The sequence below is a fragment of the Canis lupus genome, chromosome 31 (genome assembly GCF_048164855.1).
Source record: "Canis lupus baileyi chromosome 31, mCanLup2.hap1, whole genome shotgun sequence".
Lineage (NCBI taxonomy): Eukaryota > Metazoa > Chordata > Mammalia > Carnivora > Canidae > Canis > Canis lupus.
The window spans coordinates 20,319,326-20,332,447 of NC_132868.1; the positions used below are offsets into that span (position 1 = coordinate 20,319,326).

A 13,122-nucleotide genomic window follows, 5' to 3' on the forward strand; every position below is an offset into this window, starting at 1 on the left:
GTTGAGTTTTGCCCATGTGGGACACAAGAATTATAGATATGGTAACATCTGCCAAGGGTCTTGCTTTAAGGGGGAGTAGGGTGGAGTGAAAAATTCATCAGGATGAATTAAAAATGTCAATCCCAAAGGAAAAAAATGTTGCTGGTCATGTGTTTTCCTGAGAAAAACACATGAAAGTCTTTAGGAGGAATGCCAGTGGGAATTTTACAAGCTCTCAATACCTATACACTGGTATTTTTTTTTTTTTAAATCATAGAGCAACAGATGTCTCCCTTCTACTTCCCAGCCTTTCCCATAACCCATTTCTGCCTGAATTGAGCAATCTATGTATTATCTCCCAGAAGGCCAAGAGTAAACTATATATATCCTATTCTGTTTGCAAAAGTCATTCAAATACATACTGTCTCACCCCTCTCCAGAGTCTTCAAGAAAAACACCCATCAAAAAGGCTAAAAACCTATCCACCCCACTCAAATTCCTTGAGTACCAACTGCAAGAAAAGAGTGAAAAAGTTTAATTTCTGAAAGAAGAGGAAAAGAACAGGAGGAAGTTGTTTCTGAAAGTGCAAACTGCAGAATTTCAACTCTCCTTTCCCCTAATGATCTCATTTAACATGCCCAGCCTGTAAGATACGTAGTTAGTGAATGAGTGTATGGTGGTAGGGGGAGATCCCCAATGACAGTTTAAACTTCTTGATATGTCTATTTTTTTAGATGAGAGGTAACCCATAAGCACACAATAGGTGTCCTAACATGTTACCTGTCCCCGTGTATACCAGCAGCATCTGAAGGACACCAGGAACTTTCCCAGATGAAAACACTGCAAGAGGGCAGTGAGTCCCATGAAGCAATCAGCAAGACAGCCTTTTCCTTGGTGGACCCAGCACCCCATAGAGCCACGACATACTAGGTGCTTTCTCAGAATACTATTCATTTCAAAAATAGAAAGAATCCCATCCTATGTGTAGATTTTCTTCCTTATGCTCATATTAGTAGTTTATGAGTCCACTGTATTCAAAAAGACATAAAGCTAGTGGCAGGACTAAAATGCAGAAACGATATTTCCGATGTCCAGTGACCCTAAGATAATAGGTCTTATAAAGGGCATAACTGGGCAAGGATCCATAACTGGATCTCTGGGCTTGGACTCAGAGGTGTATTCCCTACCACTTTTGAATGCCAATTCCATCTCCTACCATCGGATGGCTTTTTTGTCTTGTTTTGTATTCAGAATCGCTTCTGAGCCTCTTGGCTAAGATCAAGTGTTGCTTTGTATTCAGTTATACATAAACAAGTCTGCCTTTCTAGCTCCTAAGTTCTTTGAGGGCGACTTTTTATAAAACTATTTCCTAAAGCCCTGCACATAGAAGACAATAATACCAGACAGATAAACAAGAGAACAAAGAGAGGAATGGCATGATTTTATGCTAACCTGAATCAACGCAGTAATCCCGGGGCTCCTGCTTGATTCCCATTGGTGACTGGAACCCATGTGTTGGGGGGCCTGGCATGCCTGGGACCCCATGTTCATAGAGTGGATCATGGTATTCTTGTTTGAATCCCTGAGGGGGTGGGGGAGCTGCAGGGACAATGGGTTCTGACATTTGCCGGTGGTAATTGGGGCGATTATCTCCAGGAACTCCTGACTGAGGAGGGAAGGGGTGGCAGGGTTCAGACAGTTGTCTCTGAAATCTGTAAGAAGAAAGTAGTTATAATTTTTAACTAAGAACATGATATATGCCTACTCTGATTAAACACTGGGAATTAGAAATTCAGATAAAGGAAATTATTTGCAAAGCACTTATTAATGTATATTTCTGAACATTTTACCTTCTTCCCAAAATTATATGGCATATTTCAGACCTCTTGAGTCAGGGAGTGGCAAAAAAAAAAAAAAAAAAAAAAAAAAAGAAAGAAAGAAAAAAAACACCCCAAAGCAACGACATGGTAGCCTCTTATCTCCCATGCATGTTTATTTCATGCAGTCTATCTGTATAGTTGGGTCAGATTATGTGTTTAAATATATAAAACCACTTAGTTGCAAACAGTACTAACATATACATATGTTTACTAGTTCATTCCTTCTTTGACCTATATATAGAATTAAAATTTAAAAACCAAAAAAAATAAAATAAAAACCAAAGTGTACAAATTGGCCAGTTATAAAATGTAATTAAAAAGTCCCATTCATAATAGCAATCAAAAACATAAAATCTCTAGGAATAATCAGGAAATGTGTAGGCCATAAGAATAAAACCTTCAAACTGTTTTCTGAGGAAAAGAAAGAAAATTTAAGTAAAGAGAAAATATTTAGGACTTAGAAGCTATTGGCTCCCTATTATTCTTTAAAAGCAATGCCTTCCCAATCAACTTGATAAAATGATGCTAAACTTCAAAGTATTAAATAATTTTTGAAAAGAAATTAATGATTAGATATGTACAAATTTTCAAAAACCACAATAATTAATACAGCAATAAAAGAATGAAAGATAGTCAAGGGAATCAAACAGGGAGTCAAAAACTGTCAAGAATATTCTAAAATTTACTACTTGTTAAACTTAGTATTTCAAATTAGTTGGGGGGAGAGTTAGATCCCTGTTTTATACCACATGTCAAAATAAATTTCATATAGATTTAAGATTTCAATGTGAAACCTTAATGGTAGAGAAAATAGATGTGGAAACATATAATCTTGGAGTGAGGGAAAACCTTTTTACACATCATACCAACAGTAAAAAATCATCAAGATAAATACGGATATTTCTAATTATATAAATTCTACAGTTCAAAAAAACACCAGAAACAGAATCAAAACTGAGGAGAACATCTCTAACAGTCAGAATACATTATAAACAAAACCAAAAACAAAACAAACTGGGGAAAAATCTCTAACAGGTGTAGCAATGTTAATATTGTTGACATAAGCAGCTTTTAAAAAATCACCAGAGAATGAATATCCCAGTAGAAAAAAATGGGTACTGAACATAAATAGGAAAGTCACTGAAGAAGAACTACTAATGATTGTAAACCAACAAGAAGTTCAACTTCATTAGTGATCAAAAAAGTACTGAGAGAGAGGTTTGTCCTGGTTACTTGGAGGATGAACAAGCAGTTAACAAATCTGTGCCTGGCACATAAAAAGCCCTGAAATCATAGGCAGATGAGATCTAGCTACAAGGATGGTCACCAGTGCAAGTCTGCAAAAAGGGAACTGGCTAAGCACATTTATGATAAAGCTATTTAGTTGTAAGCAACAACCAAATATGATATAATACTCAAATATGTAAGAACTTGGAAAGCTATTTTTGACGTATTGTTAAATAGTTAAAAAGAACAACAAATTTTTGCAAAAATAAAAAGTCTCTATGAAAAAAAAAGTATTTTTGGGATCATGCAAATCTTGGAGAGATCTGCATACCTAAACGTGAATAGTGAATACTGCTTATCTTTGGTTGGCTATGATTTTAGGTGATTTTCTTTTTTTGCTCATCTACAGTTTCATACATATGTACTACTTTATTATTAACTGAGTAGCATTAATATCCTTTAGCTGTTAGAAAAACCCAAAAGTGTACCGACTGCCCCTGATCTGTTGGAAGGGCAGTGTAGTGAAAGGGAAAGCGATAGGGGGCAAATTTTCGTGGCTTCAGTTTCCTCATCTGTACCATGGGAGTAAATTATGAATCAAAATGCTCTGGAAGGGTGAAATAAAATCATGTCTACAAAGCATGGTTTCCATCACACCTGTGAGCACTAACAGACTTCAGGAGGGTGGGTGTAGAAGTCAGAGATGGTAACCCTAAAGGTGAGGTCTCCATCCATGAAATGTGCATAATAAATGTGCATAATCTCTGTGTATAAAGAAGAGCGTTTGTGGATCTATGTCCTCAGGTAGAAAGCAGGAGCTGAGGTTTGGGTTCAAAAATTAAAAATCTACAACTAATTCCAATGGAATTTTAAAACCCAACAACAGAAGCCTATAATATTAAGGTCTTACCTCTAATTTTAGCTTGAATCCTATGAATAGCTTTCATAAAATAATTTGAATTTGATTTGAATCAATCTGTGGCAACAGGTGGCCAACAGATTTCTAGAATATCAAGATTTAAAATCTTTAACTGAAGAGATCTGGATACAGATAAAACATTGTTTAGATCAGGGTTTAGCACTGCACTCACTCTGTGTGAATCTTTGCTACCTTACCAAAGGTACTACCGTAAGATCATGTCATGACATGAAGATCCCCAAACAGTTTTACATACGCTTAGCCTTTTATCCCAGACACCAAAGGCATCCGAATCTGCCTGGCCAATGTATTAAACAAGTTTTACAAACTATATAAGGTTCGGTGGGTTGAGAGCCTTTCGCTGTGGCGCTGAATGCATTACAGTGGAACTTCATCAGGAATGCGGATTTTCAAGGTTGCTGTTATTTAAGGAAACCCTTCCATGGTCTTTGAAGAAGTGTAAATTTGAAACCCGGGTTTAGGCTTGACATTTAGAATACAGGCAGCAGCAGCACACTGCAAACCTGAATTTCTGAAGAGAATTCTGAAGAAGTGGGCAGAAAAGAAAGATGAAGATATTCTCAAGGCCTTATTTTTATCAAGAACCAAAGCTTATACTAGAAGGAAGGAACAGTAACAGAGGCACCCATCTTCCACACTCTCTCCTCTCTGCCACCATCTTAGCACCTTCAAAGGTGACCTCCACAAATCACTTCCTTTGATGGCTCTGAGAGGGCGCAGAACTGCTCAGTTCTGTAACCAGAGCCTCTGCAGCTGGCAGGCCCAAGCCTTTCGCTTCCTCTCAGCGCCTATCTTCTCACCTTCCAGAATGAAACTCTAGAGTCGGCCTACTGCAGTCCCTTCAGGAAAAGGTACTTCCATCTGGGTACCAGCCAGCAGCTCCTGCCCCAACCCTAAGCACCACTTTAAGGGTGAGAGGAGCTTAGGGGCCTCGGATCTGCAGAACAGATTCCATACTTGGGAGGGTTCAGCCCCGGTTTGTTTTGAGGGAGTGGCATGGCAGGCAGAGGGGATCCGAAGGGTAAGTCACAAAACCAACATATTGGGAGAAAGATTCTCTCCGAGCCTGCTGCCGATAATGGCTTTTATTTGCAGAGATTAGTAAAGTAATTCCGTTCTCGTCCTCAAAATACATTCTGTGAACTTTACTCACTGACCTTCATTTGAACCCTCTTCCCCTTTCCGCAATCCTTTTGAAGTATCTAAGAATGTGTTGTATATATAATACAGCTATGACAAAGATGCCTCTTGTTTACTGAGGCAGGCAATCATTTTCAGTGCAGGAGCCGCCTGGTTCCTCACAACCCCCTTCTCTTGCTCACCGCCCCCCCTTCTCGCTCCCACACCCGTCATCCCAACAGAACTCCTCAGGCCCTAGTGAACTCACAGTTGCTGAGCAAAAGGAGATTTCTGACTATCGAGGGAGCATAAATTCAATAGGTTACGGATTAAGGCTTTTTCGGTACCAGTTTATTTAAAGAACCAGTTATTTATTTATTTGTCAGATTTATATAGCGCCTTTCCTCCCAAGAGCTCACCCACGCTACCAACATTTGGTTTACGTTATGAAAACCGTTAGATGCTTTTTCTGCATTTCCTTTTCGGTTTCTGCTGCCAACACACAGAGTAAACACAATGCTCAGAGGAAGAAAGGAGAAAAGTGTGGATTTGACGAAGGCTACACAGTGACTATGGATGCCAGGTAAAGTAGCCATGGTTCAGAGGCCAGCTGGGAGATGATACATAAAATCGGCCAAGAAACCACCACCATGCACTTAATATATCCATTTAGGCTAAGAGAAGATAGAACAGGGACGCAGCATAACTGGGTAAGAGGCTGTGGCCGTAAAGGAAGAAGATCCTGGGCTGAAATCCAATCTTTACCGTTTACTGTCTGTGTGACCTTGGGTGAGTTATGTAACTGCTCTGAGCCTCACCTTCCTTGTCAATAAAGTAAGGACAACCAGGATACCTGTCCAAAGGTTTGTTGTAAAGATTACAAAAACTAATGCAAGAAATAGGGCCTGGCTGGCTGTTAAGTTCTCAATATATGTTATTTTCAAACACTACCATCAACTGCCCCATCTCCCCCTTGACCCACCCCAGAAGGCTAAATTCAGAAGCTAGACAGTAAGGGGAGATCTTAAGGAACCGGGAGAAAACTTTAACACACACATAACAGACTCCACTAGTTGCCTAGCCAATATCCATTCTCCTTTCTCAGAATGAAAATGCTATTTGTATTCACATTTATTTCACACTAATGTTTACTTTCCTGCCATCTACCAAGAGCCAGACACTATTACAAAACCAAACTCAAACACTCCCTAAAAGCACACCACAGAACTCTGAAAAAGCTCTCGGGGCTCTGTGAGGCCTGTTAGCACTGCCGAAACTCAAATGTGGCCCATCTCAACTATGATAAAAACACTGATAGATGAGGAACAAAATATGTCCTTTAAGAGACTCGATGTTTGTCTGATTTCCTAACATCAAACAGAGAAGGATGGTGATGGAAATACAAGATATTCTCAGAATAACAGCTGGTGAGAGTGTTAGCTTTATGTGTATAACATTAATATGCCTGATGATACAAAGATTAGGGATAAAGAGAGGTTTACACGTTAAAAACTTAACCAATGCAGCAACAGAAGTTTCTAAGCTGTGTTATCTGCAACATTTTAGGAAGATTCCTTTATGGAATGAAAGTGTCACAGAAGCTAGCGTTTACTGAATACCTTCTCTGTGCTGGTATGACTTCATCTAATCCACCCAATGATTCCATGTGTTAAGTACCATTCTCCCATTTTCAGATGAAGAAACCAAAACTTAGACAAAGTTAAGTGCCTACCTGAGGTCATACAGAGAGGAAGCAGCAAGCTGGGATTCAATCCCAGACCCAACTCTAGAACCTATACTCTTTCTGTGACTGCTTTTAAATACTTTCTTGATGATATTGAAATAAAAATCATATAGTCCAGACAGCTAGAAAACTCCCATATGTTTGGAAATTAAACAATATATTTTTAAAGAACTACAGGATTGAGAGAAAAAAATAGAAAATGCTTAGAACTGAGCTTTGAAATTAAATCAGAACTTTAATTTAAATCAGAACTTGTGGGATGCAGCTAAAGCAGGACTTGGGTACGGAAATCAAATAATTGATTGTCCAAATCAGGACATTTGGGGGAGTAAAAAGGAAAGCTATGAGCAGTAACTTCCATTAGGCACCAAACATAAGTGACCTGGGACAAACTGAGTATCTGGTCACCCCAGCCTTAGGAGAAGTTTAATTTGGTTATATGTTACACTATAAAGAAAAAAAAGTGGGAGGCCAGGGTGGCTCAGAGGTTGAGCATCTGACTTTGGCTCAGGGCATGATCCTGGAATCCTGGGATCTAGTCCTGCATCAGGCTTCCTGTGTGGAGCCTGCTTCTCCCTCTGCCTGTGTCTCGCCTCTCTCTAAATAAAATACTAAGAAAAAAATAAAGAAAAAAAAAGCTAAAAAAATTAATGCATGAATCATCCAACCAAGGCAGTTAGGAAAAGAAAAACAAACAAAAAAATAAAAATAAAATAAATTAAAATTTTAAAAAAAGAAAAAAACAATGAAAGAATGAATAAAAAATTTTAGTAAGAATAGAGAGAAATTAATGAAATAGAAAACACCTAATAGAGAGGATGAGCAAAACCAAAGTTGATTTGTTGAAAAGACAAATGACATTGTCTGCCAAGGACTAACTAGAGATTTTATGGCAATTAATTTTAAAACTCACACAAAATGGAAAAATTCCCAGAAAAAGTAATTTATTAAATTCACTCAACTAAATAGAAATTCAGAGCAAGACCAGAAAAGTGAAGATGCTTAACCGGTAATTAAAAATCTGTCCACAAAGAAAATATCAGGCCTAAATGGTTTTACTGGTAAATTCTTCCAAAAATTCAAGGAATAAATATTTCCAATTTCACATGTGTTAATCTAGCATACATAAAAAGGAGGATACCCTCTACTCATTTGATGAGAATAACTTCAATGCTAAAACCCAACAAGGATAATATAAGAAAAAAATTATACGTTATTATTTTTTTTCCTATACAGATGCAGACATCCTCAATATATATTAGAATAAAAAGTCCAGGAATGCAAAAAAGGTAACACATAACAAATAAGTTGGATTTAGTACACAAATACAAGGTTTGTTTCAAATAAACCAGTATAACTCACTACATTAGGAAATGGAAGGAGAAAATTAATTTGATGATGTCAAAAGACACAGAAAAAATATTTGATAAAATTCAATATTCATTCATATTTAAAACTCTGAGTAGGGATGCCTGGGTGGCTCAGTGGTTGAGTGTCTGCCTTTGGCTCAGGGTGTGATTCGATTCCAGGATCCCAAGATCGAGTTCCACGTCAGGCTCCCTGCAGGGCACCTGCTTCTCCCTCTGCCTGTGTCTCTGCCTCTCTCTGTGTGTCTCTCATGAATAAATAAATAAAATCTTAAAAAAAACCAACAACAACCTCTGAGTCAACTAGGAATAGAAGGAAATTTCCCTTAGTTTGATAAAAGGTAACAAAACAACTAGGTAAATATAGTGAAATGTTAAAAACAATCCCTCTAAGATTCAAAACTAAAACACCTCATACTCTAACCATTAGAAGTACATTATTCAGTCTGTCAAAGAAGGTTCCATTAAGCATCTCCAAAACTCAGTTTCGGATCCCAAAGTGAATTTGTGCTACCATACATAACATGCTATTAACAGCAGTGCGTGGAGAGGAGATGCGTCAGACACATTCACTTCATTCCAGGCCAGGCTACAAATATGACTCACAGTCAAGTTCTTCCCTCTCTAAAAACTACAAAATCTAAAGGACAAAAATGAACGGCACTTTATTGGGGATGGACTTTATGAGAGGAAGTGGAAACAACAGAAAGCCCTGAGTATATTAAATCTCTTAATCTATACAGCATCTTTAGGGAATGAATAGTTACCTATCAAATCACATATCCACAAAACTTAAGCTCATTCCTTTAAGCTTTAAAGCTTTGCTTATAACCACTGTGGGAGAGAACTTTCCCGAACAGGTTAGGTGATTCGCATAACTGATCCTTTCTTGATGACTCTGGGACATTCTATTCTATCAATTTCAGCAGGATAGCCTATCACAATACTGATGCCCTTGGAAAACATCAAAAAAGCAGGGGATTTTTCCACCAGCCGTACTGTCTTGAATGCCGTCATTTCTTGAGATTTGCTTCTTGATGCTAAGTGAGAGAGCAGTGTATTCCAAAATTTTTACATGATAAATTTCCTAGTGGAGCCTCTTCAGTTGAATTATGGGGACTCTTTCAACTTGAGATGTAATGAGAAATGGTGTAACAAAGGACAAAATCATACTTGGCCAGTACAATACTTATAACACAGGAACATTTTCTAAATTTCCCTCACCCAGCCCATATAAACATCGTAAGCAGCATGATGATAAAACTTTTAAGATTAGGATGGCTGAACGAAAAACACGCCTCCTCTTTAAGGAGCAGCTGGTCTTTAAGGATAAATGGAACATGTCTCAACATGCCAAATTACATGCTTTATTTCCCCTCTCCTTGGGGGGGAGGAAATCACGAATATAAATCATGGCTTCCAAACACAGTATTTATCTTCTAAAAATAACTTACGACTTGTGAAAAATTATATACTAAGATTATATAGAACATTAAGAATGTACTTTTGAATAGATTATATTTTATTTGTTTAAAGTATAATCCTAGCAAGCTGCTGTCACTATCAGTAAACATAAACTGAGGACAAGTATGATACTGGGCTGAGAGGGTTCTAAATCATGGTTTTTAAGCCTCAAAAAGTTTATTCAACAGCAGAGATAAGGCATACTGTGAGCAAAACAAAAAAGCTATCTGTCACAACATGAGTTTAGATGAGTGAAGCAGGAATTTAGCAGGGTTTTGTAATTTAAAACATGGGTAAAGTTCTGGTAGTTTAAGAGGATGTTAGCAACCCCCTTCCCCCAAATCATAACCAAAACAGTGCAGTTATAAATGTTTTGGTTTCTAAATGTAGGCCCCTGTATTTGGCTATGTGACCATTAAGGAAGCCCCTTAGCTGCTCTGAGGCCTGATATTCTTATCTATGGAACAGGGTTTTTTACTCCGCTTTGGTTAGAGGATTGCTAAAAAGCTCAAATAAGACTATTTCCTGGAGCACCTGGGTGGTTCAGTCGTTAAGTGTCCGACTTCAGCTTAGGTCATGCTCTCAGGATCCTGGGATCAGGGCCCCACATCGGGCCTGACACTCAGCAGAGTCTGCTTCTCTCTCTCCCTCTGCCCCTCCTCCATTTGTGTTCTCTCTCTCAAATAAATAAATAAGGTCTTAAAAAAAAAGACTGTTTCCTTCATATCCTGCAAAATACCATATATTTTTGTTAGGGGGTTCTTTTTGAAGTAATATTCTCAGATTGCATTTAGATTGAAAGTTAGCAAAGAACAAACTACAATTACTGAAAGAAAGTAATCTGCCCCATTTCGCGCAGGTGTAATAGTTATTAGAGGTGGAGTTATTAAGCTTGTTATCATACACAAGTGCAGTCACTATTACTTTTACAAAATCAGACCAGGGATTTTAGTTTGCCTCATTTTCTTTCTTTCTTTTTTTTTTAAGATTTTATTTATTTATTCATGAGAGACAGAGAGAGAGAGAGAGGCAGAGACACAGGCAGAGGGACAAGCAGGCTCCATGCAGGGAGCCTGACGTGGGACTTGATCCTGGGTCTCCAGGATCAGGCCCTGGGCTGAAGGCGGTGCTAAACCACTGAGCCACCTGGGCTACCCAGTTTGCCTCATTTTCTGTGTGCTCTCCAGTATCTACAAGCAAAATCATTTGTCATGTCTTTGGTGTAATCTGCATCACACAAATATCCCATGGATACCCTCATTAATAATAGACAAGGGCAATAAGAACAAAATTCAGAGTACTGGGTACTTGATGCATAAGGAAAAGGTGGGTTTGAGTAAGGATGGGGGTAGAACAAACAGCTATATCATGATTTTTCAAAGTGTGACAATAAAATATCCAGGTCATGCCCCCAGACCCACCACCTCAAAACCTGGGGCAGAGTAAGGAATGTGCATTTTAAATAAGCCCCTGTGAGAACTCCTGTAACTGGCAACTTCGCAACTACAGTGTTCTCAGGTAGAAGGCTAAGTGTCCAGGTGTTGCTCTTCACCCTAGTACTCTCAAGGATCTCTGTATCAGCCTAGAGCACGAGAGGTCTTTTTATTCTCAACCTGTACTCCTGGGATGCCTGGGTGGCTCAGCGGTTGAATACCTGCCTTGGGCTCAGGTCGTGATCCCAGGGTCCGGGATCAAGTCCCACATCAGGCTCCTCACAGGGAGCCTGCTTCTCTCTCTGCCTATGTCTCTGCCTCTCTCTGTATCTCTCATGAATAAATAAATAAAATATTTAAAAAAATAGACCTCTACTCCTAATGGCAGACTGTAGGGGAACTAAGTCCACAGGCAGATGTCAGAGGAATCCCCGCTAAAAAGAAATATCTGGTTTCTGGTTCCTGCCTTTCTCTCTTTGGACACCTGAGGGCAGATACTCCTGGATCTCAGGATCAAACTTCCCCCTTTCGGGGGTGGAGGGGGGCTGGGAAGCCTGGCAACAAACCTACTTCATCACCACTAAGACTAAGGCTTCCTGTCTGCCTGGGCTGCAAGAGGACAAACATTCTCCTCACTCAAGCCCTCTGGATAAGAAACAGGGATTGAGAGGGAACTGTATAAAAGAGATTTAACATGAGTAATTCTCACCATACACATAGTGTAACAAATACAAGGTTTGTTAAGTATTTCATATACCAAATATATGTACGCCCCATCCCTCCTCCTCAATTAATAATCCCTGCAGAAAATCAGGAAGATATTGTTTAAAAAACACAAAACCAAAAAACTTTTGAAATAAAAATGGCATCCAGGCCTGAGTTCACCAACTGGCAGCCTTGCAGAGTGATTTTGCCCAGAGAGGTTTTGTTTAGTCTGCAAATGTTGCTGTTGTTTTTAATTTGAATTAGTTGCCAACTTAAAAAAAAAACCAAACAAACAAACCAAAAAAACAACAAAAAAACCCCATACAACCTGGAATTTTTACATAAAAATCCGATTTCTGAATTCTCTTGAAGAAGTGTAAGGCTGTTAACAAGGCAATAAACTGGCAAAGCTTAGTGGTAGCTGTCTCCTTCGGATGAGCTCCCCATTGAAACCAAGGCTCACTACTGAGCCAGCCCCCCAATCAACACTCGCCCCTTGGGTCCTAGGTATCATTGGTGTTCATGGTTCTGGGCCTCGCTAGGGGAATAAAGACTAATCAGCCAAATTATGTAGGTCTTTATGGTGACTTTCACAGCAAGGGGCAAAGGGGACCAAAACCAGAGAAAAATGTCTTTCTTTTCTGTATTTCATCTAGAAATAATGTGACCCCTGAGCAAATACTGGGAGGCATTTGGGTTGGACCAGGCCTTGGGAAGGTATATATTCATACAGCCTCCCTCTCTTGCCCCTCAGCCCTACACCCAGCCAATGCAAAACAAGAAAGAGAGGAAGGAACTGCAACGGTCACCATCTTGCAACTCTTGGTAACATCACTGACAACTCCCCATCTATATATATTCCAGAGAGACTTGAAATAAAAAGACAGAGGTCTCCAGAACACCCTGTACAAAGGAAGGCCACAGGCATCCAGAATTCTAAAATACCTAGATCATGGACTTACAAGGCTAGGACCTAAGAAGTTAAGTTTGGTGTTTGCAGAGGAGGTTCCCTTTTCACTTTAGTTTGTTTGATGAATGAGACTCTGGCCAAGTTACTCCTGATGCCTCAATTTCCTTATCAGGAATGTAGAACTACCTACCTGGAGTGAAAGGAGAAGATTTCTATCTCACAAGTAGGTAATTACAAGTAATGTCTTTTGCTAATTTCCTGTTAAAATGTGTTAAACTCAGACGAGTAATAATACCTTTTGTAATTTAGCAACCTTCCCATGTTAATGCAGTATTTTTCAGTAGCATAAACCAA

At 38.9% G+C, this 13,122-nt stretch overlaps 1 protein-coding gene across 2 annotated transcripts in view; it reads right to left on the bottom strand.

Moving 5' to 3' along the window:
• ETV5 (ETS variant transcription factor 5) overlaps positions 1-13,122 on the bottom strand; it is a 62,227-nt gene that overhangs the window by 16,268 nt on the left and 32,837 nt on the right. For both annotated transcript variants that reach the window (XM_072807744.1, XM_072807743.1), the window contains exon 8: positions 1,432-1,691. In XM_072807744.1, the coding sequence (XP_072663845.1) occupies positions 1,432-1,691 (260 nt within the window). The remainder of the gene's footprint in view (positions 1-1,431; positions 1,692-13,122) is intronic.